General features: G+C 43.1%; 2 protein-coding genes and 1 pseudogene across 3 annotated transcripts; 2 read left to right on the top strand and 1 right to left on the bottom strand.

Annotated features, from left to right (window-relative positions):
- Nucleotides 1-1,818: 1,818 nt before the first annotated feature.
- Nucleotides 1,819-2,124, top strand: LOC308338270 (large ribosomal subunit protein eL43-like; the record flags this gene model as incomplete). The annotated part of the gene is made up of 1 exon (XM_080796310.1): nt 1,819-2,124. One exon carries the CDS (start codon nt 1,819-1,821, stop codon nt 2,122-2,124), a length of 306 nt encoding a protein of 101 aa, XP_080652436.1.
- Nucleotides 2,125-11,285: 9,161 nt separating this feature from the next.
- On the top strand, nt 11,286-12,380 carry PNMA2 (PNMA family member 2; the record flags this gene model as incomplete). Its single annotated transcript, XM_080796311.1, has 1 exon — nt 11,286-12,380. The coding sequence occupies one exon, from the start codon at nt 11,286-11,288 to the stop codon at nt 12,378-12,380; it is 1,095 nt and encodes a 364-aa protein (XP_080652437.1).
- A 12,566-nt stretch (nt 12,381-24,946) lies between these two features.
- On the bottom strand, nt 24,947-25,427 carry LOC308338272 (large ribosomal subunit protein eL21-like; annotated as a pseudogene). The gene has a single exon. The product of its transcript is annotated as a large ribosomal subunit protein eL21-like (transcript).
- Between the last annotated feature and the right edge of the window lie 402 nt (nt 25,428-25,829).

The following is a 25,829-nucleotide window of genomic DNA, read 5'->3' on the forward strand; positions in this document are numbered from 1 at the left end:
CAGAAACACACCCCAAGGGGCGCCTGGGTGGCTCAGTGGTTTAGGCCGCTGCCTTCGGCTCGGGTCGTGATCTCAGCGTCCTGGGATCGAGTCCCGCATCGGGCTCTCTGCTCGGCAGGGAGCCTGCTTCCTTCTTACTGTCTCTGCCTGCCTCTCTGCCTACTTGTGATCTCTCCCTGTCAAATAAATAAATAAAAAATCTTAAAAAAAAAATTTTATTTAAAAAAAAAAAAAAAAGAAACACACCCCAAGCCACCACCTTCAAGACCAGATGCTTCCCCTTCAAGGCACTATTTGCATGCAGCTCTTGGCCTATGCTACCAGCCTTTTCCCCAGGCTGCAGCCAACCAAATTCAAGTGTCCATCAGCCCATCTGCCAATGCTTTTATTGATGGCTCCCTCGTTATTTGCTTTTAGTTCATGATTTACATCCAGTGGAAAAATCACATTGTCATCACATTGCTCTCATCTTAGAAAGGCATGACATTCACACTGTCAGATTGGGCCTCTGTCCCAGTGATATCTGAAGACATTTCTTGGGTTAAAAAAAAAAAATGATGGACAGAATATCAGCAGGTTAGGGCACATTCATAAAGACAGATCAGCAGTCCTTTTTACAAATGGCTTCAACGAGTACACCACAAAACAGAAAACAAAGGTAGGCACTGGGAACTATTTTGTAATAGTTAATTCTTTGGAAATAAAATGAGAAAAGGATAATTAATAAAGAAAGCAATTCAGTACATCATAATGATTCAAAGACTATTTAGTCACATGGACCTGGGTTCAAATCCTACTTCTGGTTAGCAAGTTGTTTTGCAAGTTTCTTTTACCTTCAGATATTTCTTTTGCAAAATAAGGGTAACAGTAGCACCTACTCAATAGAATTACCTTAGGATTAATAAGATAGCACACATAAAGCATTTAGCACAGAGCCTACCCCAGAGAACATACGAAGTTTGATGGGAGACAGAATATTTTGCCTGCAAAACTAAATTGTACCTTTAAGCTCAGTAACTATCTCTGGCAGTGGAATGGAGCCACAGAATGGTATAGGGCAAGAAGTATGGCCCTGACGGGCACCTGGGTGGCACAGTCGGTTGAGCATCCAACTCTTGATTTTAGCTTATGTCATGATCTCAGGGTTGTGGGATCAAGCCCCATGTCAGGCTCACACTCAGCATGGAGTCTGCTTGTCCTTCTCCATTTGCCCCTCCTCCCCACACCCTCTCTCTCCTTATCTCAAATAAATAAATAAAACCTTAAAAAAAAAAAAGAAGTATGGCACTGAGTCAGGTTCAAATCCTAGGTCATACATTTACTACAGAGCAAGACCTTGGGAGTGGTCAGTAAATATCACTAAATCTCAGTGTTATTTATAAAAAGGGAAAATGCCTATATCAGAAGGTGTTGAGGCAAGTTTCAAAATAATATATTCTACACATTCTAAAATATAGTATCTAGAATGTAAACGTACATTCTAGAATTATATAATGCTACCAAAATAACACGATTTTACTGGTATAGGACTGCAGTGGGACTGGGCAGCCAGAGTCCTCCAAACTCACCCTGAAACCATCACGAGAATTTTGTGGGATGAAGCATAATTTTTCTGGGCATCACCTTCTCCACTGCTAGAATGAGGTGATTAAATAATCATTAGGTCTCGTTCAAGCTCTACCATCCAATGGCAGTGTACGTTCAACCCCATGGTCAATTCTGACTCTCCCAAGAAAGGAGAAAGGGGCACTGGCACCAAAGGACCCACAGGAAAAACTGGCCTATCACTCTCTGGGCTCAGATCTAGTTGGCAGCAACATGGCTCGACGCACCAAGAAGGTTGGAATCATAGGTAAATACAGAACCCGTTATGGTGCCTCCCTCAGGAAAATGGCAAAGAAGAGTGAAATAAGCCAGCAAGCCAAATACACTTGCTCCTTCTGTGGCGAAACCAAGACAAAAAGAGGAGCTGTGGGGATCTGGTTCTGTGGCTCCTGCATGGAAACCGTTGCTGGTGGCCCCTGGACCCGCAACACCACTTCTGCCCTCACAGTAAACACTGCCATCAGAGGATTGAAGAAGTTGAAAGACCAGGAGAAGCTCCACCATTTGAAACATTGCTAGCCTATAATAAATGGGTTAATTTATGTAACAAAAAGGAAAAGAAAAAAGAAAAACTAGCCTATCTTTACTAAGGGTAGGAAAATGCCCAGCCCATTCCCGATTCCCATGGCCCATGAGTTTATGAACTATGGGGCATTCAACCAGATGTTGCCATTGGACCTACAATGACAGCAATTTTCTTCTCCACCTTTGAGCCACAAGGGAGACAGATGATAGAGGCTGTTTAGCTGGTGAGAGTTTTCTTCTATTCAGGTCTCTGGCTGGAGAAGTCTATTTCATTCCCAGTGTAACCCTTCTTACTTCCTCCCACAATAATTGGTTGCAAAACTATTAATTGTGCCACAAATTTTCAATCACTAATGACTTATTAAAATTTAACAAATTATATTATTCAACCTTTAAAAAAGAAAGAAATCTTATCACATGCTAGAACATGGTTTAACCTTAAGGACATTATGCTAAGTGATGTAAGCCAGTCACAGGAAGATAAATGCTGTACAATTCCACTTATAGGAGGTATCTAGAGTACTCAAGTTCATAGAGACAGAAAGTAAAATGGTTGATACGAGGACCTGCGGGGAGGGGATATCGGAGTTAGTGTTTAATGGCACAGAGTTCAGTTTTGAAAAGGAAAGTTTCTGGAGGCTGATTACACAACAATAGGAGTGTATTTACACTACTGAATTGTATATTTAAAAATGATCAATATAAACTGTATGTTATGTGTATTTCATCACAATTATTTTTTTAGTTATGGATTATCACCATTTCTTTCTCTTCCCTTTGTTCCCTGATGGGTCTTGGGCTTTTTGGAATCCTGAACATACAAATGTTCATATTTATGTCTCCTCTTTTGAAACAATGCAGCCACTACAGTATCAAATGAATGCCCTTGTTCATGGCTTCCAGCCAAAGCTCTACCACATATCTGGCTAACTAGATGTTCATTTTGTTGAACATGCTAGCCTACTATCAAACACGCATCTCTGGGGGCAACCTACATATCAGTCATTCACATAACAGATAGAAGCCTTCAATCACTGGGATGTCTTTCTAGCTAAGATAAACACAAGGAAGGAATTTTTGAACGGGAAATGAGGGCAAAGATAAGAGTGATTTCAGTACTCGTTGTTTTGGAGGAAGAAAGACCTAGAATGGGCATCAGCATCAGGATGGGTAAGAGTGGCCTTGAATAGCAAGAAGGCAGCATGGTCACTGGGCACCAGGGGCTGTGAGTTATCAGCTTGGAGAGGGGATGAGGGGAGACACAATGGCAGGGAATATCAAAAAGCATTTTACAGATCTGGGAATTTTGTCAAGTTCAGTGGAACTCCTATATAGTTTACTCACTGGCACCCGCCCTGCAGAAATGGAGAATCACTCCCCAGTCACATAGGTTTGCTGTGGGAAGAAAAGCCTGCTCTTTCCAAAGAGCAACTTTGGAAGAGAGGCTCATGATCCAGCATCCCTGGTTAAACTGTGTCTGAGGTAGAATAAAGGGAATTCTTAAGAGGAAGGGAGGAGGCTGAGGGACCTCTGGGCACCAGAAAGGGGGAATTGGGCCAATAGTGCAGCCTTTCTGCTCTCTTCCAAGAAGCTCAGAGTCCTTCACAGATGGAAACCAGTCTAACCTCACTGCAGCTCAAAGAGGAACTTGCCAAGGACACAAAGGAAAAGAGTAAAGAGGCAGCTTTCCTCAGTCATATTCACTACACTGGCTTTTCCCTTCACCAAAACCCAACATCCCAGCTGGAGCCACACCCATTTTTTCTGATGATTACCTGCTAAACACCTGTAAATGCAAATGTAGACACCAGTGTCCCACAAGCCGCATGGTATATGAGTTGAGGAAGCCTGTTCCCTCCTTTCCCAAAGCCTTGCTAGAGAACAGCAGACCCCCCCCCATAACAGGTGGACAAAGCCACTTCTGACCAACCTATATACATTAACAATACCTATAAATACAGATTCAGGGGAGGAGAGAGGTGCAAATCAGGGACCCCAGGGCCCACTCACTCTAGTTCTCCTCCTGTCTCTGTCCCAAGGCTTCAGAAAGGAACGCGCTGAGAGATTGGCAGTCATGTTTCTCATTAGCAGAAAATTAAGTGATGACTACTCAAGTCAATCAAAATGGTGGGCCCAACTGTGCCTTTGAAAATCACTATGTTACACACACACACACACCAAATGCCTTTTCTCTCTTGTACAGACATGAAATATTCAACCTCTGTAAGTACTGATCCCAGTAAGTGCTCTTAGTCATGAATGAAACCAATCCCCCAGGAATAGCCCTTATGTGATAAGGCAAGATTGAATGAAAATTCATGGAAGGCTGCAGAAAAACCAAGCAGAATCATCCTCTGTTGCTAATAATTGGTCAACTAAAGCAAATGTGAATTTGCAGAGGCTAAAAGTAGCTGGGGTTCTGGTTGTGTATTTCCTCTTCAAATCTTCCCCTCCATACACCTTAGGTTTACAATTTCAAATGTCTACTAAAATCAGGGAGTGTTCATACAATAAGCTGATGATCAAACATCTAAGCTTCCAGATGGACAGGGAAAAAGATGTATTATTCAACCTAATGAAACTCTTCCTTTGAAACCTGAGTTTTAATTTGCTGCCATTATTGTAAGGGTGGCCATTCTCAAACTCTGCCCCCTGATCTGCCATTTAAAAAATAACCCCTCCCTTGTCTCAAAGAATTTTTCCGTTCCCTTTTAGAAATTAGGATTACCAGCACAACTTGTTAAAGATGAGGATACTCGCACAACCATGATGCTATATGATCATGGTTTGGCCCTCATCCAATGTGTTCATGTGGGAAAGTATTTCACACTTCCTCACATCTCAATATTAGTTACATTTTTAAAAACTTTTGCTTCAATTGTCTGATCACTTGAATTCAGGTGAGTTTTCTGGATTAAGTTCTTTGGGCTGACTCATAGTGAAATATGGGTATCAGGTACCCCCTATATGGAATAAATCAGAGGACAGAGCCGGGAGAGGAGGAATCAACTAATTAATTGTCCCACCTTTTGAAAATGACAGTAAGTGGTTTATCTTTCCTAGAATTTGTGCAATAAAAGGCAAAAGCTGCAAAACTATGCCATGTCAGGAAACAGTACCTGTTCCGGCCATTATAACCAACTCTTTAATTGTCCTCCATGCGTTCACTGTAAGCACACAGCCTGAATACTAAATAAATGCTGGTGGAATCAGGGAATATGTATAGACCACTCCCAACTACTCTGAAAGCCCCTTCAGAATTAATCACCTTGAACTTTTTATAGCTAACCTTCTCCCTGCCCCACAAGGCAAGGCGCACAATGGGTATTCAATAATCAATCATTGATTGATTTCTCCTCTTTACCAGTAGGCATGGTAGAGAAACAGCAAACAAGTGTTAAAACATTTCACAGTGTAATCTATTGGTGGAGAAATTAAGGATGTGGGGGAAAATGCACAAGTATGAAGGTCACCCTGATAAAGAAAAAAATGTGTGAGAAGACTACCGCACTTAAAATGCACACTGTTCACCATAGCCAGAGATAACAGATATTTTCTAAATTCAAGGTTCGCAAATTGGTCTTCTTTGTTTCTCCATTAACACTGTACAGGGGGTCTAGTCCATCTTTGACCATCTATTCAAAATGAAAGGGATTTTCCCCTTTTCTTTTCTTTTCCCCCTTTGAACATAATCCACTAAGTCTCCATTCCCAAAGCACCTCCCAAATAGCGGCGGGGGGGAGCACTCTGGGAAGCCCTCGCTGAGAGACTTAGCGGAACTTTGTTCTCCACATGGGCTATTCGGAGCGTCTCGGGTTCCTTGGGTGACTCCACAGCCTCCCTCGTTTCACGCGGCGAACAGGAGTAGGGCGAGGAGATCCTCCCAGGCGGTCCGCGGAGGCGCTGACCATGGTCCTGGCCTCGGAGCTCCGGACGCGAGCGCCGAGGGCGCCTCAGGGGGTATCGTGGGAGAGGGCGCAGGGCGCGGCGGGGAGCGGCTGTCGAAGCCCCCGCCCCTCCCGAACCCCGCGGAGCCTTCGGGCCTGCACGCGAACCCTTCACTGCACGCTCCGAGATGCATCAAAAAAGGGTGGGGCACCCAGCCACAACTGCAATCGGAAGCCGCCCGGAAGGATTTAAGAAGAATGGAATCGGTTCAACCCTCCCCCACACCACCATACGACCCCCAACCGGGCATCGGGATCGGTTCAGCCTTTACTCCCACCCCCCACCTACCAGGCCCAGGGAGGAGCGGGCAGCCTTTGTGGGCGCACAGCCGCCCACCGCCGCGCCCGAGCCTCTCTGCACCCTGTACGTAGAAGGGGCAAGTAGGGCGGGGTGCATGTACAGATTTGAGGATGCAATATTCAAGTGAGGCAGGACGGTGGGCACGTTGGGATCCTCGGTTCTCCACCGAGCTGGAAGGGAGCCTAGGGAGGAGAGACCCCACGTCTGGTACAGCGTCTCAAACACCCCCTCCCCGCCCCCATACCAACCTGGTCGTAGATGTTCTGCAAGGCTTCCTTGCCCGAGGCCCGCCGGATCTCCACCTTCCGGCTCGATTCAACAGATGGCTCCCCGCCGGCGCGCCGGCCCTGCCGGGAGTACGCCGGCTGCGGGTCCGGGCCCAAGTGGGCGACGTCCCGCTGCTGAGCCACCACCTGCCCCGAGCCCCGGCCCACAGACAACGAGTCGAAGTCGATGGTCTTGTTCTCGGAGGACCCTTCCACCGGACAGAACATGCCACAGAATTTCTGCCGGGGCTTGGGGCTGCCTGAGCCCAGGTTTTTAAAAAAGGCAGGGACTTCTTCGTCCTCTGCCGGCTTCCCGGATTGCTTCCTCTCAGCCATGGCGCGGGAGCTCGGGGAGGGTCCTCTCCGTCCGTCCGTCTGCCGGTCCCTAAATCGGTCTCTCTGTGCACAAACCCCCTGGCTGCCGCGAGGCTGCCGCTCTCTGCCTACCGCAAGGTGTACAGAAAGGAAGGAGGGCTGGCGAGCGAGCGACCCACCCCTCCCGGTCCCTCCCTCTGACCCCGCTTTCTCCCCTCCCTGCCCACGCCCCCCGCCGCCGCGCCAGCTCCCGCGAGCAGCAAAGTTGGGTCTGGGAGGGCCGCTGCTGCGGCAGCGGGAGCAGAGAGGCGGCCAGTTCCAGGCAGCAGCGGGAGGAGGGAGGCGCGGGCGGGGCGGGGGCGGGGCGCGGCGCAGGGGAGGGGAGCGGAGCGCAGGGGAGGGAGGGGAGGACCGGGCCTCCGAGAGCCCCGCGCTCCGGAAGTGAAGCGGCCAGACCACCCGCTAATGGATGCGGAGCGCAGGGCCTGCTGACCGCTTTCCGCGCCAGGGTAAGTATGGGGCAGGGTACGCAGGGGCGAAGACCCGAGGGCGCAGCCCCTGGCCTCTGCGCCCCTCTCCCCCACCTGCCTGGCCCAGCAGTCTCTCCCCCTACCGCATTGCAGAGGTGGGACAGGGGCAAGGGTCCACCAGAGAGAGGGCTTCCTCCCCTTTACCCAGGGTGTAAGCTGATGGATGGGGAAAAGGGGACGAACCGACTGACGCCTGGACACCCGGGGAGGGAGGAAGGGGCAGCACTGACGATGGGGAAGGGATGGCGCAGACCGTAAGGAGAGGTGGGGGCCTTACGATGCACGGGATACGAAACCTGGTTACCCGCGGGCCTTGGTGGGCTACGCAGAGATTGAAATGAAAAGGTTCTCACTCACCGCACCACAGTGGTGGGGGGCGCCTAGCCTGGCGGGGAGAAATGCAGAAGGGCGTAGCAAACGCGGTGGGCGGTGTGTGTGTGTGTGTGTGTGTGTGTGTGTGTGTGTGTGTAAAGACAGAGGTCTGCACGCCGTGGGAGTGTAGCAAAAAGTGCAGTCTGCAAATTCTGGCACAGAACGGCAAGTTGTAGTAAGAGTGGGATGAGACCTGTTCTATTGCCCAAAGGCGTCAAGTACAGTAACTGCGCCACTGCATCAAGAAGGGCCCAGGAGATTGTCTTGATTTGGTATCTTCCGCCCCTCCTTCCTTGTCAAAAAAGAGGGTAAGACGCAGATTGAAGCCCACTCCCCAAGTCCCCAGCTCTCGGCGCCCAGAGTGCCCCGCCTCGATCCCCCGCCCGCGTGGCGCACTGCGCCAGAGCCGCGGGGTTTCCCAGGTTGCCAGACGCCAAGTGCCTGGGGATGTAAAGTGCGTGCGTGCGAGTCCAGTGGTGGGGTAGGAGATAGGGTGTAGTCTGTGATGGTGCCTTGAATTGTGTGAGGCCCCGCAGGGGAAAGATGTGTGGACTTGGTGTGTACGTGCAGCTAAACCAGCCACAGCTACTGGGTTGGTGGGCAGATACGGGGCATTTTGATTTGTGCCGGTAACGCGGTTTCATTGCTTTTTCCTGTCCCCACGTCTTTTGCATGTATTAATCCCTGCCTCTGGTCGATTACAGCCCCTCCCCTCTTTCCATAGTGGCAAAATCCTGCAGGAAAGATGCCCATCCTTTGGCTGCTGGAGAGGGAGATCTGGGCATGCTCAGTAACCAGGGTGGGTTTGGGTTAGGAGAAGCTGTATACCGCAAGACCGTCGCTCAGTGTAGTGCCACCAAAGATCCATTCCCATTGTCAACCCTTGCCCCTGGAAGGATAAGTTCAGATACCTCCCCACCCCACCCCCCATCGTGAGGGACAGTTTGGGGAATGGAGTTAAATTTGGAGGACAACCAGTCACAGTTTGAAGACTAGCCCACCATTACAGATGGGAAGGAGGACCCGGCTGAGAACAGGAGACTGCGAGAGGGGAAGAATATTTGTGTGGAGGGGCCGAGAGAACCAGAGGCAGGCATTTGGACTTTGCACCCGATGTGCTTCGGATTTGAATAAAGTGCTTCCACAGAAATTACATCATTTCCTACCCAGAGCAAGCCCATGAGAGGAGTGCTTTTATCATCACCCATTTCCAGAGCAGGAAACAGAGTTAGAGAGAGTGAGGCACTTTGGCCAAGGTCACTATCTACCTAAACGATCCAACAATTACAGGTGAATATCTGATTCCTTTTCCAATGTATCCCATCTTTACATGAGAAAATAACAAGATTTTTACTTTTGTTTTAATGTCCAAATATTTCCATTGCAGGTAGAGATCACCTTTGGAAAAAGCCGCTGGCCAAAGGTAGCCTAACCTCAACGTGGCCTTTATTGTGTAGACCTTGGAGATGGTTCTTCCCAGGCAGTCGATACCTTTATACAGTTCCTATTTCCTCTAAATATTATGAGAGGAAGGTTACCCCTCATATCTTAGAAGGGAAAGTATGGCACAGAGAAGCTCAGATCCTTGGGGCTGCTGGCTGGGGGTCAGATCCAGCATTTTGCCCTCCTGGCCCTCTGGCACATGCCCTGCCTTCAGCACCTTCCAGAAGGACTCAGAAAATGTGCCTGCGGCGGGAGAAGCTGCCACCATAGCTGTGGGCTGACATCTTGGCATACGGACCCCATTTGGACTGATGGGGATGTTTCAGGCCTACAGTAGGATATTCATAGCCCCGTAACACACAGCACATGGCAGTAAGTGGGAGATGGTAGGAACTCTTCCCTTCCTATATCCCCTGGTCTCCACCACTCTCCACACATGTGTTTCCTGTTTTTCTTTTTCCTCCAATGACCCATTCACACTTAAAGGTTATGAAGCATTTTTAACATTCATAGCAAAAGAAACACCTAGTTGTGCATTTGCCCACACATAACAAAAGAGAATTCATAATTCCAAGTTTAACATATTTGTTTCTGAGATTTTTTTTTTTTAATTGTTAAGTCTAGGGACACCTGGGTGGCTCAGTTGCTTAAGCCTCAGCCTTTGGCTCAGATTGTGATCCCAGGGTTCTTAGATGGAGCCCCGCATTGGGCTCCTTGCTCAGTGGGGGTTCTGCTTCTCCCTCTCCCTCTGCTCCTGCTTGTTCTCTCTTTCTCACTTGTTCTTTCTCTCTCTTAAATAAATAAATTAAATCTTTAAAAAAAATGGTTAACCTATACTAAATCATTATGCCTATAGTATAGTATGGTATGGTATATAAGGGAAATTATTATACCTATATTAAGTTGGTTTTAACTGTTTGAGTGATTAATTGGATTTTTTAGTCAAAGAAATGGGGCCACTCCATATTGTTTAGTAGACTTAATTATATTGTAAAGGATTGTCATTTTTAAAATAAGTTCATCAACAGTCATCACTGGATATCATCAAGCCATAAATATATATTATTGTTATTTATGTGTAACAGGGCAGCTTGGCTTGGCTGGAGCTAAGAAGGACCCAGACACACCATTGTGTGGAGATGGGTGACACCTTCCTTTTCTAGAAGCTACTAAATAAGCTCGTGACCCTCATGAACAGCTGGAACACATACACAGGTATCTAGCCGTATCTAATTTCATTCTTCACATGGGGGAAAATCTCGAGTCCTGTGTTCAACCGTGGCTCAGACATTAACTGGCATGCCTGATGAGCAAATGATGGGGAAGCCAGATTGCAGGAGGGTCCCCCAAGAGGGAAAAAAAAAAGTCACTCTAAGCAAAGAAGAGGTCTGACAGAGTGGGGCAGATGCAAATCCAAAATGATACAGAACCCTGGTCTACCCCCACTTGCATCCTGAACTAAAGCACAGTGCTCCCCAGGGAGGAGAGGGCCGTGTGGTAAAACTGACCATTGTTTCACTAGGAGTCCAAGCCACCTTGCTGGGACACTTCTCTTCGGGATCACTGGGTGCCAGAGTGGAGGCCTTTCCCAGTGGCTAGTGAGAGCAGCTCTTGCAGGTGGCTGGGGCCGTTGGAGAAGGGTCAACACCACCACGTGGCTGCTAGCATCCGGGAGAGAGCCACAGCAGCCCCTGGACTGCAGAGCCACAGGGAGTGGCACTGGCATTACCGAGATACCCAATCTGCCATCTTGGCTTAGGTCTAGAGACGGAACTGGCAGTGCTGAGTTCTTGCCACGGCACGAGTAAGGGTTATTGGTCCCCAAGACTTGGGGACTGCTGGGAGGTTGGCCTAGGACCCATTCACGGGGGAAGTAGAAGTTCAGGAGCTCACCCAGGATATTCTGAGTCCTACTGCGGCGCGTATCTGCACCACAAAGGAATTGGTAGCCGTAGAGTTAGAGTGAGCGAATACCGGGACCATGGCACTGGCCCTGTTAGAGGACTGGTGCAGGATCATGAGCGTGGATGAACAGAAGTCACTGATGGTTATGGGGATACCAGTGGACTGTAATGAGGCTGAGATTCAGGAGGTCCTCCAGGAGACTTTGAAGTCTCTGGGCAGGTATAGACTGCTTGGCAAAATATTCAGGAAGCAGGAGAATGCCAATGCTGTCTTACTGGAGCTTATGGAAGATACTGACGTCTCAGTGATCCCCACTGAGGTTCAGGGAAAGGGGGGGATCTGGAAAGTAGTCTTCAAGACCCGTACCCAGGACACGGAATTTCTTGAAAGACTGAACCTATTTCTGGAAAAAGAGGGACAGACAGTCTCGGGGATGTTCCGAGCCCTCGGGCATGAGGCAGTGTCTCCGGCCACCGCGCCCTGCGTATCGCCAGAGTTATTGGCGCATTGGTTGGGACAGGCGATGGCACATGCCCCGCAGCCTCTGCTGCCCATGAGATACCGGAAACTGAGAGTGTTCTCAGGGAGTGCCGTGCCTGCTCCCGAGGAAGAGCCCTTTGAAATCTGGTTGGAACAAGCCACTGAGATCGTCAAAGAGTGGCCGGTAGCGGAGGCAGAAAAGAAAAGGTGGTTGATGGAAAGCCTGCGCGGCCCTGCACTGGACCTCATGCACATAGTGCAGGCAGACAACGCGGCCATCAGCGTGGAAGAGTGTTTGGAGGCGTTTAAGCAAGTGTTCGGAAGCCTGGAGAGCCGCAGGACCTCCCAGGTGAAGTACCTGAAGACCTATCAGGAGGAGGGGGAGAAGGTCTCAGCCTATGTGTTGCGGTTAGAAACCCTGCTCCGGCGAGCGGTGGAGAAAAGAGCCATCCCCAGGAATATCGCAGACCAGGTCCGCCTGGAGCAGGTGATGGCGGGAGCCAACCTCAGTGAGGTCCTTTGGTGCAGGCTGAGGGAGCTGAAGGATCAGGGCCCGCCTCCCAGCTTTCTTGAGCTAATGAAGGTAATCCGGGAGGAAGAGGAAGAAGAGGCCTCTTTTGAAAACGAGAATGCTGAAGAGCCCGACGCAGGGGATGGCTATGGCCGCTGGCATCACGAGGCAGACGACTAAAACTCAGCTCAGCGCAGGACCCACGGCCAGCGCGCCTAGGGACATTCGCTTTATCCGGCTGAGACCACGTCGCTCTTTTTGTCGTTAAATGTATGCAACTGAAATCGAGGCTTGGAGCCAGGTCTTAATGCTTCCCTCTCAGAAAAAAATTATCCGAGAGTTTTTTGGACCCTGCATGGATGATGAGAAGAAACACCGGATTCAGTTCCAAATATGAGCTAGGAAGCCTGAAGGACTCTGAGGCACTTGAGGTCTCCCAAACAGACCAAAGTTTACCCCTACCATAAAAAAGGAGAAATGATGTGAGGGAAAAAATATCTTTTGTAATTTATTTAAAAATAGAAGCTCTTGGACTTGCCAGGTGATTTCCCTTCTCAAATCAGCACTTTCTCTCTGAGTGCCTAGCAGTGTGAGGCGCTGGTCAAGGAGGTCAGGATCCTAAATCTAAGAGCATGGATGGTGCTCTCAGGGAGCTTACCACTTCCTTGAGGATGTGGCCTCGGTGGCGGTGTGGGAGAAGCTAAATAACCATGTGTAAATAAGTCACCACACCAGTAGACGCAACATTGCCAAATGAATACAACCACCTCCCCTATGATGTTTCTTTTCTTTACTTGGGATGCACTCCTCCACTTCTCCGCTAGATGGCAGATGGACAGTTCCAGGCACTGTGTTAGGCCCCCAAGGCACAGATGACTCAGCCTAATCTCTGCTTGCAAGAGATCTACAGTGTGCCAGACACCTTTGAGAAAGAGTGGACATTATGGGGAGGCATGCTAGAGAGGGAGGATTGGATTTAGTGAGCTGACCGTTCTGGTAAGAGAAGATTTTTATTGGCAACAAAGGGGATGGAGGAGAGGAAAGGAGCTCATATTTATTGAGGGTCTGTTATGTCCCAGGTGTTTCACATGTATCTATTGTATTTATTGTACACAGCAATCCCAGTACACTACCATTTTGCCTTTTTTGAAAGAGAAGATGAAGCTCAGATGAGTTAAGTGGTCTCCTCAGGATCAAAATAATAACAAGTGACAGAGCTGAGATAGAAGTCTGGAACTTTCTGTCTCTTGGTAATCCTCTGGCCACTACCATTGTGATTTCCAAGTTGTGCTCTATAGTTCTGCAGAGATTTTTCAGGAGTCCCATCTTTAAAATGTATTTTGAAGTCTTCACATCTCTACTGAAAAATAGGTAGATTCAAGCTGTGTTGATATACAAATGTCCTCACACTGGCATTCACCCACAGGCTCCCTGATGTTTCCAGAGGGACCTTGGGCAGACCTTGGAAGTAACATTCTCTTGTGATATCTGAGCACATATCTGGACTTCTCTCAATTGTTTAAAGATTAAAGAAGTTATGGCATTTCACAGGTGTTTAAATCATATCCATGCATGCCCTGTGATGTAATGTGTGCTTGGAGAGCATAAATGAGCACCATTCAGTTAAATGCTAGTTGATAGATAGCATCATGGTAGCTTTTTATGTACAACAGACTTCTCTAAAAATCAGTTTCCTTATCAAGAAAATGGGAACATAATAGAATAGGGTTGTTGTTAGGCTCTGATGATGTAATGCCTTTGAATCACTTAGCATGATGTCTGGAACATAGAAAGCCTTCAATAAGGCTTAAGACTCCTGATTTTCATGATACTTATTGTATGTTTAATGCATGCTGTCTTTATTGTTTTAACAGTGCTGCGGTAACAAGTAAATATATAATCTGTCAGTTAAGTTGTGACCACATTGCTTTGGAAACCATATTAGCTCCCCTGGTACATTTGAGTGCTTGCTGTCTGTTATCTTTGTGATAAGTATGCCAACAGCTGTTGATTGTTGTAGTGATTTGACTTGGAAACAATAAATTATTCTTTCTGATGGTGGATAATTTTAATGGAAGAATATCCTGAGATTGTAAGAGAAGCACTTTTTTTAAAAGGTACCATTTGTGATCATTTCTAAGTTACAATTTTTCAATACTGTTCAACCAAATACATCCTGATTTCAGGTTTTTTGTATTCATGAAAATGGCCTCATTGTTTTCAGCTATTGACAGTATACAAAGTAAAATGTTGTAAACATGAAGTTATAAAATAAATATATGCTAATAAAATTCTGAGGTTTTTTGTTTCATGTATTGTGATTCTGTTGTTAGCTGTTGCTTGAAAAAGGAGTTTCATCACACACACACACAAAAAAAATTGATAGGTAAGGTTAGAAAATCAAACCAAAGCCAAAAGAACTTGAACTCTTCTAGATAGGAAAACCTGAGAGCCAAGTGCTGGAATAAGGGTACTTGAGCTTTGTCTCTAGGGATGAAAGAGGGTGCAGTCCACCCATCATCGATTTCCCTTTTAAATTCCATAGAAACAACAGATGGAGGCCTGTTCCCTCAGAGACCTCAAACTCACTTTCTTGGTCAAGTTCTGTACAGATAATCCTCCATATCTATTCTGCCAAGAGGGAAATGACCTAGAGGTAAAACATTGCATCTTTTGGATGAAATCATTTTCTTTTTACCTTGCAGATGTGTAGGAGGAAAATTTCTCTTGCCATAGGCCTTCTCGAAATTTTTTTCTTTTCCACTTTTCTGCAGTGAAATGAGGGAGGATTCATCCCTGGGCTATACACAGTGCGAAGCAGCATATTACAAGATGAGTGTCCTTAGGGATGCCCAACACTGTCTCCCAATCACTTGAGCAAAAAACCTCATAAAAAATTGGCTGCACTTTATACTTACAATGTCTCCAGTCCTGACCCTTGGCCATTGAGACCTCCAAGATTACTTAGCCCACTGCTGAAGACAACTTTTCACCATGGCCATCAACTTTTTCAGGCCTTAGGGTCATGTGACATCTCCACTGCACCAACCAGTACTGCCAAGCCTCACATCCCATTGTCATCCGCCCTCCATCCCAAATGCTAGATTCTGATCATCAGTCTCATCTTTACTCTCCTGTCCATGCTGCACTGTGTTTCCTTGCAGTGCTGATCTTCAAGGTCATCCAACATGCCTTCCTGATACTCATGATGTCCTAGACAAACTAGCCTATATTGTCAGAGTCCTTGCAAAATTCCCTGGCACCGTATTCCTTCATTGAACTCAGGTCCTCCTGGTAGCCTGCTGCCCTCATGTCTCTTGAGTGGAAACTGCTCAGTCTCCCACCTCAGGAAAGATTGGAGAGTGCTGAAGGGGCTTCTTTTAGTTCATCATCATTACCTCCCCACTTGCAAATGCATTTCCTGGCATAAACTGACTCCCTGTGCCCCACCACTCACTGTAGGTCAGTCCTGGCAAGCCTAGACAGAGGATTGGCAAAGCAACCCGATGTGGGAAGAGTCTATTTAGGATCGTACCTGGCCAGATGTTATCTTTAGCAAGAAAAAGTAGGAAGAGAAAGGTAATGAATGTAAGCCATATCTAAGGGAGTCCTCCAAGTCAAGACTGGGAAAGCAAAGATGGTTGGAAGCTAGAGTTTCAAGGAGTGGAGCCTGAAATGAAACACAGAAGTGAAGTAAGAGGATCTGAGACAGTCTTGTCAAGTACACTCAGAGTTCATTTTTTGTTGACCATCAGCATAACCTTTGAATGGTCTAAAGACTTATGATCAGAGCAGACATCTCTCTGAACTCCTTTCTTTCAGGGTGGGCCAGGAGCTCCTCGAGTTAACTCAGGGAAGACTTCTACTCATTTGAAAGTCTCCTGGGGTGCAAGATGGTGTCCAGAGATGGGCTTCCTAGAAACTAGCCTCCCCACGGTAGCAGGCTCTGGATTTGTCCCTGGTCCTGACCTGCATTACACAACCTTCTGCTGTGCCCGAGTGGTCCTTGATATCCCAGATGAACATTTTCTTAAAAACTAGAGTAACTCTGGAAGCGGATGCCAAAATCAATTCGATCATAAGAAAAAAAGGTGTAGGATTTCAATCTGTCTTTCAGGACACCAGCTGGAGCTGCCCATTAATTGTGTGGGGTGCTTAAAGCAGCAGCTGAGGCTTTTTCCCAATCTACCCCACCCCCACCCACCCGTGCAGGGAAAGGTTAAGCAAAGGGAGGCGATACCCAGACTGTGGGTGGTGCTGAGGCTAGGAGCTGAGGCAGAAAGTCCCCAGAGAAGGCAGGGAAGGCTCACCTCCAACCCATCCTGTCCCAGACCTGCCCCTGCTTGGCACAGCCTAAAGGCAGTTCTGCTGAAGGCCTTCCCTGTCTTCTTGGTACAACAGCTTTCCCAATTAATTCAGCTCCTACCACAGCTTTCTTGAAATAACAAGCAATTGTCACAAAAGTAAACTTTCTTTTTTTCCAGCTTTATTTAAGGTATAATTGACAAGTAAAAATTGTGTGTATTTAAGGAGTACAATGTGATGTTTTGATGTCCTTATGAATTGTGAAATGATCCCCACAATCAAACTAAACACATTCATCACCTCACATGGTTACCGTGTGCACACATGCACGCATGCATGTGGTGAGAACACTGAAAATCTATTCTCTGCAAATTTTAGGTACACAGCATGGTATTATTAATTGTAGTCATCATGTTGTACATTAGATCTCCAGAACTTATGCATCCTGTATAAGTGAAAGTTTATACCCTTTGACCAGCATTTTCCCGTTTCTCTCACCTTCCAGGCCCTAGTAACGGCCATTCTACTCTCTGCCTCTATGAGTTCTACTTTTTTTGATTCCTCGTGTAAATGGGATAATGCACTATTTGTCTTTCTATGTCTGGCTTATTTCACTTAGCATAATGTCCTCCTGGCTCACACATGGCAGGATTTCCTTCTACAAAAGTAAACTTTATATTGTAGGTGAACATAAGAAAGACAGCCGAAACCAGGTTGCAGAATAAGGGACCTAAGGAACATGGAGTTCTGCTAATTAACGATCACATTGCATTCCCTGGTAAAATCCCATGCAAGGGATGGCAAGCCTCTGATGACATTTGTTGAACTTAGGAACCCCCACTATTCCAAATAGTAGCTAGTGGACATTTTAAAGGTTCTAAATAGAAAGCTTCTACATGAGCCTAAGACAATTGTAAAAGTCTGGAGCTAGATGTGCTGCCATCTTAGGAAAAATATCCAACAACCCAGAATTGCCAATTACTGTTTCAAATTGCAGGGTGATTCATGGGTCTAAAACTAAGTTAGTACTCCTTTGTGATTGATAATATATATATATTTTGGTCCTCCAGACACAGTTTCTTGCTTACAGCTCCCCAAACCCTTGGAATTTCCTAAGTGATAAGAACAATGGGAGCATCATTTGTTCTATTTGGTCTCAGTGTCCTCTGTTCCTTAAGTGACTTCAGAGCCACAGAGGTGAAATGGGTGTCTTACTATTCACTGACAAGCTCCTTTCAACCACTGAGTTTATGTTAATGATGCGATTTTGAACCAACCATGGATAGAGGGTTGGTCCCGCCCTCTGATTTCCAGTCAGGGGAGAGGGTATAGGAGGTTGAATCAATCACCAATCACCAAGGATTAATCAATTGTGCCTAAGTGATAAAGTCTCTGCAAAAAAAAAAAAAAAAAAGAAATGGGGAAGGGGGTTAAAAGACTTTCCAGGTTGGTGAACTGGAATGCATCCTCGTGCCAAAAACTTCAGATACAGAGTGAATTCCTTGGCTACAAATATCCAATCACAGTGTGAAGCAGAATCACAAAAGGACTCTTTGAAACTGAAATACTGGCCACGGATATGATTACATGGCCCCTTGTCTTAGAAAACTTGAAAGAAAAAAACCTGCCTCTGGCTTGATATAATTTTCTAGGGTGTTTAGGCCAGATATCCTCCTGTGTATTTTGTGTTAATTACCCAAGCCAACCTGAATACCTAAAGTTGACCGTGCAGAAATCCTATTTCTTTCCCCTGTATTGGACAAGCCCAGACAAGATCATCATAAGTTCCCCCAAAAAACAACCACCATCATCATAAAAAATTAATTATGCTAAAAAATTGATTATGGTAAAGCCTGTGAAAAGACAGCTTGTTATTTTTTAAATATTAATATTGTCATGTATGTGAGTACTTTATAGTATAAAACTATATATTTTGGTTCTCCCCAATAACCTGTGACATAGATGTTTTCTGAAACATTTAACATAATTTCCAAGGTTGTATAACTATGAAGTAACAGAAGCAGATGAGAAACTAGATATTCTAATTTCATATCCCACGGCATGTCCAGTAAGTATTTGGTAATCTCAAGATCTATACAACCTATAAAATGCTATGTGCTTAAGCCTTCCACTCACCTCAAACCTAAATTCTGCTTCAGTTTGCTAGAATGTACCAGTGAAGCCAAAAGGACCTGGAGATTGATTTAGGGAAATGTTTTAATTATTTTATTACCTTTAAGTAGGCTCCACACCCAACCTGGGACTCAAACTCACAACCCTGAGATTAAGAGCCACATGCTGTACCAACTGAACCAGCCAAGAGTCCCTAGGGAAAGGTTTTACTACAAATTCAAGCCATTCCAATTTTCTATTTTTCATTGAGTCAGTTCTGGCAATTTGAAGAAATTCATGCATTTCATCTAAGTGATCAAATTTATTGTCAAAAAATTTTATTGTCACAATAAATGTATTGTTCATAATACACCCTTTGTATCTTTCCCAAGACTGTAAGAGCCCTAGTATTCCCTCCTCCCTCTCCCCACTTTCATTCCTGATATTAGTATTTTGCATCTACTCTTTTTCCCTTGATCACCCTAACTAGAAATTTGTCAGTGTTACTGAATATTTTAACAACACAACTTTTGGTTTTACTGATTTCTCTATTTGCTCACTTTCTATTTCATAGATTTCTGCTTTTACCTTAATTATTTTCTATCTCCTTACTTTGTACTTAATATCTTTTTTCTAGCTTCTTAAGGTGGAATATAAGCATTGAAAGCTATAAATTTCCCTTTATAAACTGTTTGCCTGCATTTCACAACTTTTTATATGTCTTTATTAGTAATCATTTCAAAATATTTCCTACTTTCTCTTGTGATTTCTTCTTTGATTTATGAACTACTTAATAATATGTTGTCCAGTTTCCAATATTTAGGGTTTTTCAATCATCTTCCCATTACTGATTTCTCATCGAATTCTCTTGTGGCAATGGAATGCATTCTGTGATTTCGAAGGTATTGAGACTCAGCTTATGATCTAACATGCAGTCTTTTGTGATGGGTGTTCAATGTGCCCATAGAAATAATGTGGACACTAGTATTGAAGGTTATATGTTCTGTTAACCTTCAAAATAAAATTGCCAGTTATTTTACCAACAAAAATAGGTTTATTTGTGAATAGCTGAGAATTTCAATCCAGAACAAGCAAGCTACTGCTAAACCATGGGCAAGTCCCAGAGAACAAAGGAAAGAAATGCTTTTTTACAGAGAAAAGGTGGAGTTGGGAGAGACTGTCATAAACTAAAAGTCCATTGGAATAAACTGGGAGTTCAAAATATCATCACTTTTCATTGACTGAGCTGTGACTGTCTCTCATTGGCTAGACTGTTACCAGGGTAGGAAGAAATCTTTCTTCCTCCTGCTAGGATAATAGTACTATTGACTTGCAAGTTCTGTCTCTTCCTTTTGGATTTACAATTAACAACAAGGGCTGGACATGACAGCTCCCCCTGTTAGCTTCCTGATGCCATTCTAAATGAGTTTTCTTTTTATTAATTTTTACAGTTTTAATTAAATCAAGTTGGTTGAAAAGGTTGGCAGTTTTTTAATTTTCCTACTCAACTGTCTACATGCTTTATGAATTACTGAGAGGAGTATTACAATATCCCATTATAATTGTAGATTTTTCTATTTCTCTCATTTAGTTCTTCCAGTTTTTGCTTCTTTTTTTATCTCTTTTGCATATGGATATCCAATTGTTCCGGCACCATTTGTTGAAAAGACTATCATTTCTACTAAATTGCCTTTAAATCTTGTCAAAAATCAGTTGGCCATATATGGAGGTGCTTGTTTTTGTACTTTATTGTTTCCTATTGATCTGTTTGTCTATCTTGGCACCAATACCCACTGTCATGTTTACTGTAGCAATATAATGTCTTGATATCAAGTAGTATAAGTTCTCCAATTTTGTTCTTTTTCAATGTTGTTTTAGCTATTCAAGATCCTTTGCATTTCCATGTGAATTTTAGAATCAACTTTTCAATCTCTAGCCAAAAAGCCTTCTGTAATTTTGTTTGGATTGTCTTTAATCTATAGATCAATGTGGGGATAATTGCATCATGACTGTAGTTAACCTTCCGATCTACCAATTGGTATATCTCATTTATTAGGTCATATTTACTTTTTTATAGCAAACGTTTGTAGTTTTGAGTATTGACATCTTACACATATTTTGTCAAATATAATCATTTCATTTTTAATGTTATTGTAAGTCATATTGTCTCTTAATCTGTGTCCTGCAACCTTGTTAAACTCACTTGTCAGTTTCAGTACTTTTTTAAAAAAGGTTTATTTATTTATTTGAGAGAGAGAGCATGAGCAGAGGGGGAGTGTTGGGGGAGAGGGAGAAGCAGGCTTCCTTGGGGCTCAATCCCAGGACCCAGAGACCATGACCCAAGCTGAAGGCAGATGCTTAACCAACTAAACTACCCAGGCACCCCATAGTCACTTTCATAAAGATTTCATGGGGGTTTTTAACTGTTTAACTTCTTTCTGTTAAAGAAGTCTTTAAGACTTCTTGTCTTTTAAGACAAGTCTTTAAAGACTTCTCTGTCTTTTAAGACAAAGAATTGTTTAACTCTTTCTGTTAAAGAAGAGTTGTTAACTGTTTAACTTCTTTCTGTTAAAGAAGACTGTTTAACTTCTTTCTTTCCAATCTGAGTATATTTTATTTCTTTTTCTTGCCTTATGGCACTGGCTAGAACCTACAGTACCATATTGAATAAAAGTGGTGAGAACATTCTTGTCTTGTTCCTGATCGTAAGAGAAAAGCATTTTTACCATTAAGTTTGATGGTAGTGAGGTTTTTCATAGATACTTGTAGGTAGAATTTCTAAAATGGCTTCCCAAAGATGTTCCTCCTAATCCTTTGAAAATCTGATTATACAACTACCAGGGCATGTATAAAAATAGAATATGACCCAAAACTTCTGCAGCAACTAGCCCCAAGCAGTCAGCACTTGGTCAATAACTGCCAGCTTCCCTAATTAGTTCCCACTTCAAACTTAAAAACAGTTAAGACAAAGACAAATATGTTCCCTTAAGAAACCACACAGGATGTCTTGCTTCTATTTAGCCCAGTCCAGGTTTCCTATACCTAAAGTCTCCAATCAGAGCATACTCTAAGCCTTCTCCTTTTCCACTATAAAGTCTGCCGGTTCCCCAGCCTGACTTTGAGAGTCTGCTAAATGCAAATGATGGTGTCTGACCACTCTGCAAGGGCTAAGTAAGTAGCTTTTGTTTGTTGTTATTTGGGTAGTCTTCATTTACTCCCATGCCCTGGAACCTGTGAATATAATGAGATCTCAGTCCTGCAATTACATTATGCTATATGACACAATTGACCTTAAGAGAGAGATTATCTGTGGGCCTTATCTAATCATATGAACCCTGAAAATTAGAGACCTTTATGGACCAAAGACCTTAATAGACACTTACCAAAGAAGATATCCAGATGATAAGCATGTAAAAAGAAAAAAAAAATGTGACCCAACTCTCCAACTCCCTGTGGCTCTATCTTTTTTTTTTTTTTTTTTTTTAGTCTTTTGCTCTTTGGTTTCCTTTTGCTTTATTTCTATTGCTGTGTCTTCTGTTCATTAATCTTTTCTTCTGCAATAGCTAATCTTTTACTGATCTTTTTCAGTGTATTTTTTATTTCAGTTTATTTCTACTTTTCTATCTCTAGAAATTTATTTTGGGTCTTTTCTTAATATCTTGCATATCTCCACTTATTGTGCTTAAATTTTCTTCTAGCTTCTTAAACATATGGAATATAATCCTAATAATTGTTTTAATGATCTTTTCTAATTCTATCTGATGAGTCATTTGGGTCAGTTTCAATTTATTTTCTTCTCATTGTGAGTCATACACTTCTAGTTCTGTGTACGCCATGCATGGTGATTTTTGCCAGATGTTGTGAATTTTGCCTGCTGGATAATTTTTTATTCTTACAAATGTTCTTGAGCTTTGTTCTGGGATATGGGCAAGTTACTTGGTAACAGCTTTATCCTTTTGATTTTTACTTTTAAAGAGTTAGGCAACACCAGAAGAATAGAATTTAATCAAAGTCTAATTTTACCCAATACTGAGGCAAAACCTTTAGAAGTACTCTACCTAATGCCCCATAAATTAAGAAACTTTCTACTCTGGCTTGTGGGAACAAGCAGTATTCCTGGACCTGATATGAGTACCAGGAGGACTGTTCTCATCAGTCCTTTGAAGTGATTCTTTTCTCTGCATTAGGTAGTTTCTTCACACACATAAGCTAATCAGTAATTAGCTGGATCCTTAGGGGGACTTTCTTCAAATCTCTGAAATTCTTACTGTGTAAAAGCTCTCTTATTTCCAATACTCTGGCTTATGAATTATATGAATTGTCTTTGTGCTCCCACCTCCATGTATTTAACCCAGGGAACCCACCAAGTTCTACCTGGTTCCTTTTCCCTGCACTACAGTTGAAATTCTCTTCAGGCAGCAAGTTGGGGCAATTACAGGGGTCACTTCATTTGTTTCCTCATTCTCAGGGATCACTGGCCTTTGATACCTGATAGTCAATATCCTATGAACTGTTTTTTCATATTTTTTTTTCTGGTTGTTTCAGACCAAAAAAAAAGTGTGAATCCAATCTTCATTCATCCAGCTTCGTTGAAAACAAGTCTTCTGGGTTCAATTTTCTTTTAAACAGATTTAAAAACTAGAACAAATGTCTTTTAGATTTAACATTTTTAGCACTATTCATTTTTTTGTGCTCAGTTGAGTTTCCATCTAATATCATTTTCTTTCAGTCTGAGGACACAACAGTTTCTTTAGTGCTAGTTTACCGGCAATGAATTATCTTAGCTTGTTTATATGAAAATGTCTTTATTTTGTCTATACTTTTAAGGAATACTTTTAGTAGATATAGAATTCAAGGTTGGTAATTTTTTTTTTTTTATTGTAGCACGATAAAAAAGCCTTTCCTTTATCTTCTGGTTTACACTGCTCTTGACAAAAATACCATGGTAGATCTCATTTTGTTCTCCTGTATATAATGAATTTTTTTTCTCCAGTTTCTTTAAGATTTTCTCTTTCTTACTGGTTTTCATCAATTAAGATTATAATGTGCTTTGATGTGGTATTTATTCTGCTTAGTGTTCATTGAGCTTCTTGAATAGTGCGGTTCATATTTTTTTATCACATTTGGAAAATTTTTAACTATTTTTTTCAAACTATTTGCTGATTCCACTCTCTTTTTGGAACTCCACTTTCACATATGTTAGACCACTTTATATTGTCCTCACAGTCATTGAGAATCTGTTCCTTTTGTTCAGCCTTTTTTTTCTCCCTGTGCTTCAACTTTGAGAGTTGTTATTATTACGTCTACAAGTTTATTAATTTTTTTCTTTTATGGTAAAAGTAAAAAATAATTGGTAAATTTTTCATGTTAGATATTTTATTTTCAGCTCTAGATGTCCATTTGTTTCCTTTTATGACTTCTTTTTATCTCATTATCTAAAGTTTTCCCTTTAAGTTCTTTTTTTAAATAATGTTGTCTTAGTTATTTATTTATATTTTAAAGTAATCTCTACACACAACGTGGGGCTTGAACTCATGACCCTGAGATCAAGAATCACATGATCTACCAACTGAGTCAGCCTCCTTTAAATACTTAAGTATGTTTATTATAGATTTTTTAAAATTTTTTTCTATTAATTCCATAATTTCTGTCATATATAGGTCAGTTTGTATTTTTTTCCTGGTTATGGGTCCCATTTTCCTGCTTCATTGAATGTCCAGTGTTTCTTAATGGATGCTGAATGAGATGGCTTTTTAATATGTCTAGTTGGCTAGGCTGAGCTACACCCTGCAGAGTTGTGTTTCTGGTGAAAATTGTACCCAGTTAGGATAGGGTACAAGGCATATTGTCTCATGGAAGTTGGAGTATAGAAGGAAAGCAACAGTAGTTTTGTAGCCACACATACCTTTTCCAAATTATTCAATCAAACACAAATCTAGCTGGTGTTTTGAAGGAATTTTACAGATGTAATTCAAGTCCATATTCAGTTGTCTTTAATTTAATAAAAAGGACATTATTACAAGTGGGCCTGACTTTATCATTTGGAAGCCTTTAAAAGAGCACTCACACCTCCCAGAGTTCAGAGACCCAAACAGTTGGGTCTGAAATTACTCTTCTTTGTTCTTTCTCTCCTCCCTTCCAGTCTGCTGTGGTCTCTCCTTCCTGACTGTCTGCAGTATGGACTTCAGGCTCTCTTAGCCAGTTCCCATAATTATGTAAGCCCTCTTCTAATAAATACACACACACACACACACACACACACACATACACACACACACACACCCTTTTTGTTTTTTACAGTCTTGAGAGGTTTTTGTTTGTTTGCTTGTTTATTTTTGCACTTTCCATGCTATGAATTCACGCGGAATGGGTTCCAGCAGCTCAGGCTCCTCTCTCAAGTTCTCACAAAGTGTGCTTCTCTGGGTGGACCTGGCTGGTGCTTCAGTTGAGCCTAAATATCTTTCTCTTTGGCTTCCTTCTTTTTCTGATAATTTTCCTTCACACACTTCAGGAAGTTGTTTTGGCTCTTTGAGTACTTAGTATGCTCAATATGCATATTAATTCTCTTGACAAGAATCTTGCCCTTGTCTGTTTCCAACAATGCCAACAGCATGCTGGGTAAGATTGTAGTTTTGCCCTAGTAACATTTGTGGGGTATTCCTTTTTTAACAGTGCCCATTCCCTTAATATCTACAATATCACCTTTCTTGTAGATTCACAAGTATGTGGCCACAGGAATGACTCCATGTTTCCTAAAAGGCTTAGAGAACTTACAGTGGTGTCTCTCCTCTTTCCTTTTGTGTTGGTCATTTTGGCAAATTACTGGAAGATGGAGGTTCCAGCTGAAAGGCACACATACATATTTCTTACACACTGATGCTTGAACGATGCAGGAGGTAGGGATACCAACTGCCTGTGCAGTCAAAAGTCTGCATAAAACTTTTACTCCCCCCAAATTTAACTACTAATAGCCAATTGTTGACTGGAAGTCTTACCAATAACATAAACAGTTGATTAACACTTATTTTATATATATGTTATACACTATATTCTTACAATAAAGTAAACTAAAGAAAAGAAAGCATTATTAAAAACATCGTAAGAGAAAATACAGTTATAATAGTATACTATATTTATTTATTTATTTATTTATTTATTTTTTAAAGATTTTATTTACTTACTTGACAGAGAGAGAGATCACAAGTAGGCAGA

Source organism: Martes martes, assembly GCF_963455335.1.
Source record: "Martes martes genome assembly, chromosome: 2".
In the NCBI taxonomy this organism is placed as follows: domain Eukaryota; kingdom Metazoa; phylum Chordata; class Mammalia; order Carnivora; family Mustelidae; genus Martes; species Martes martes.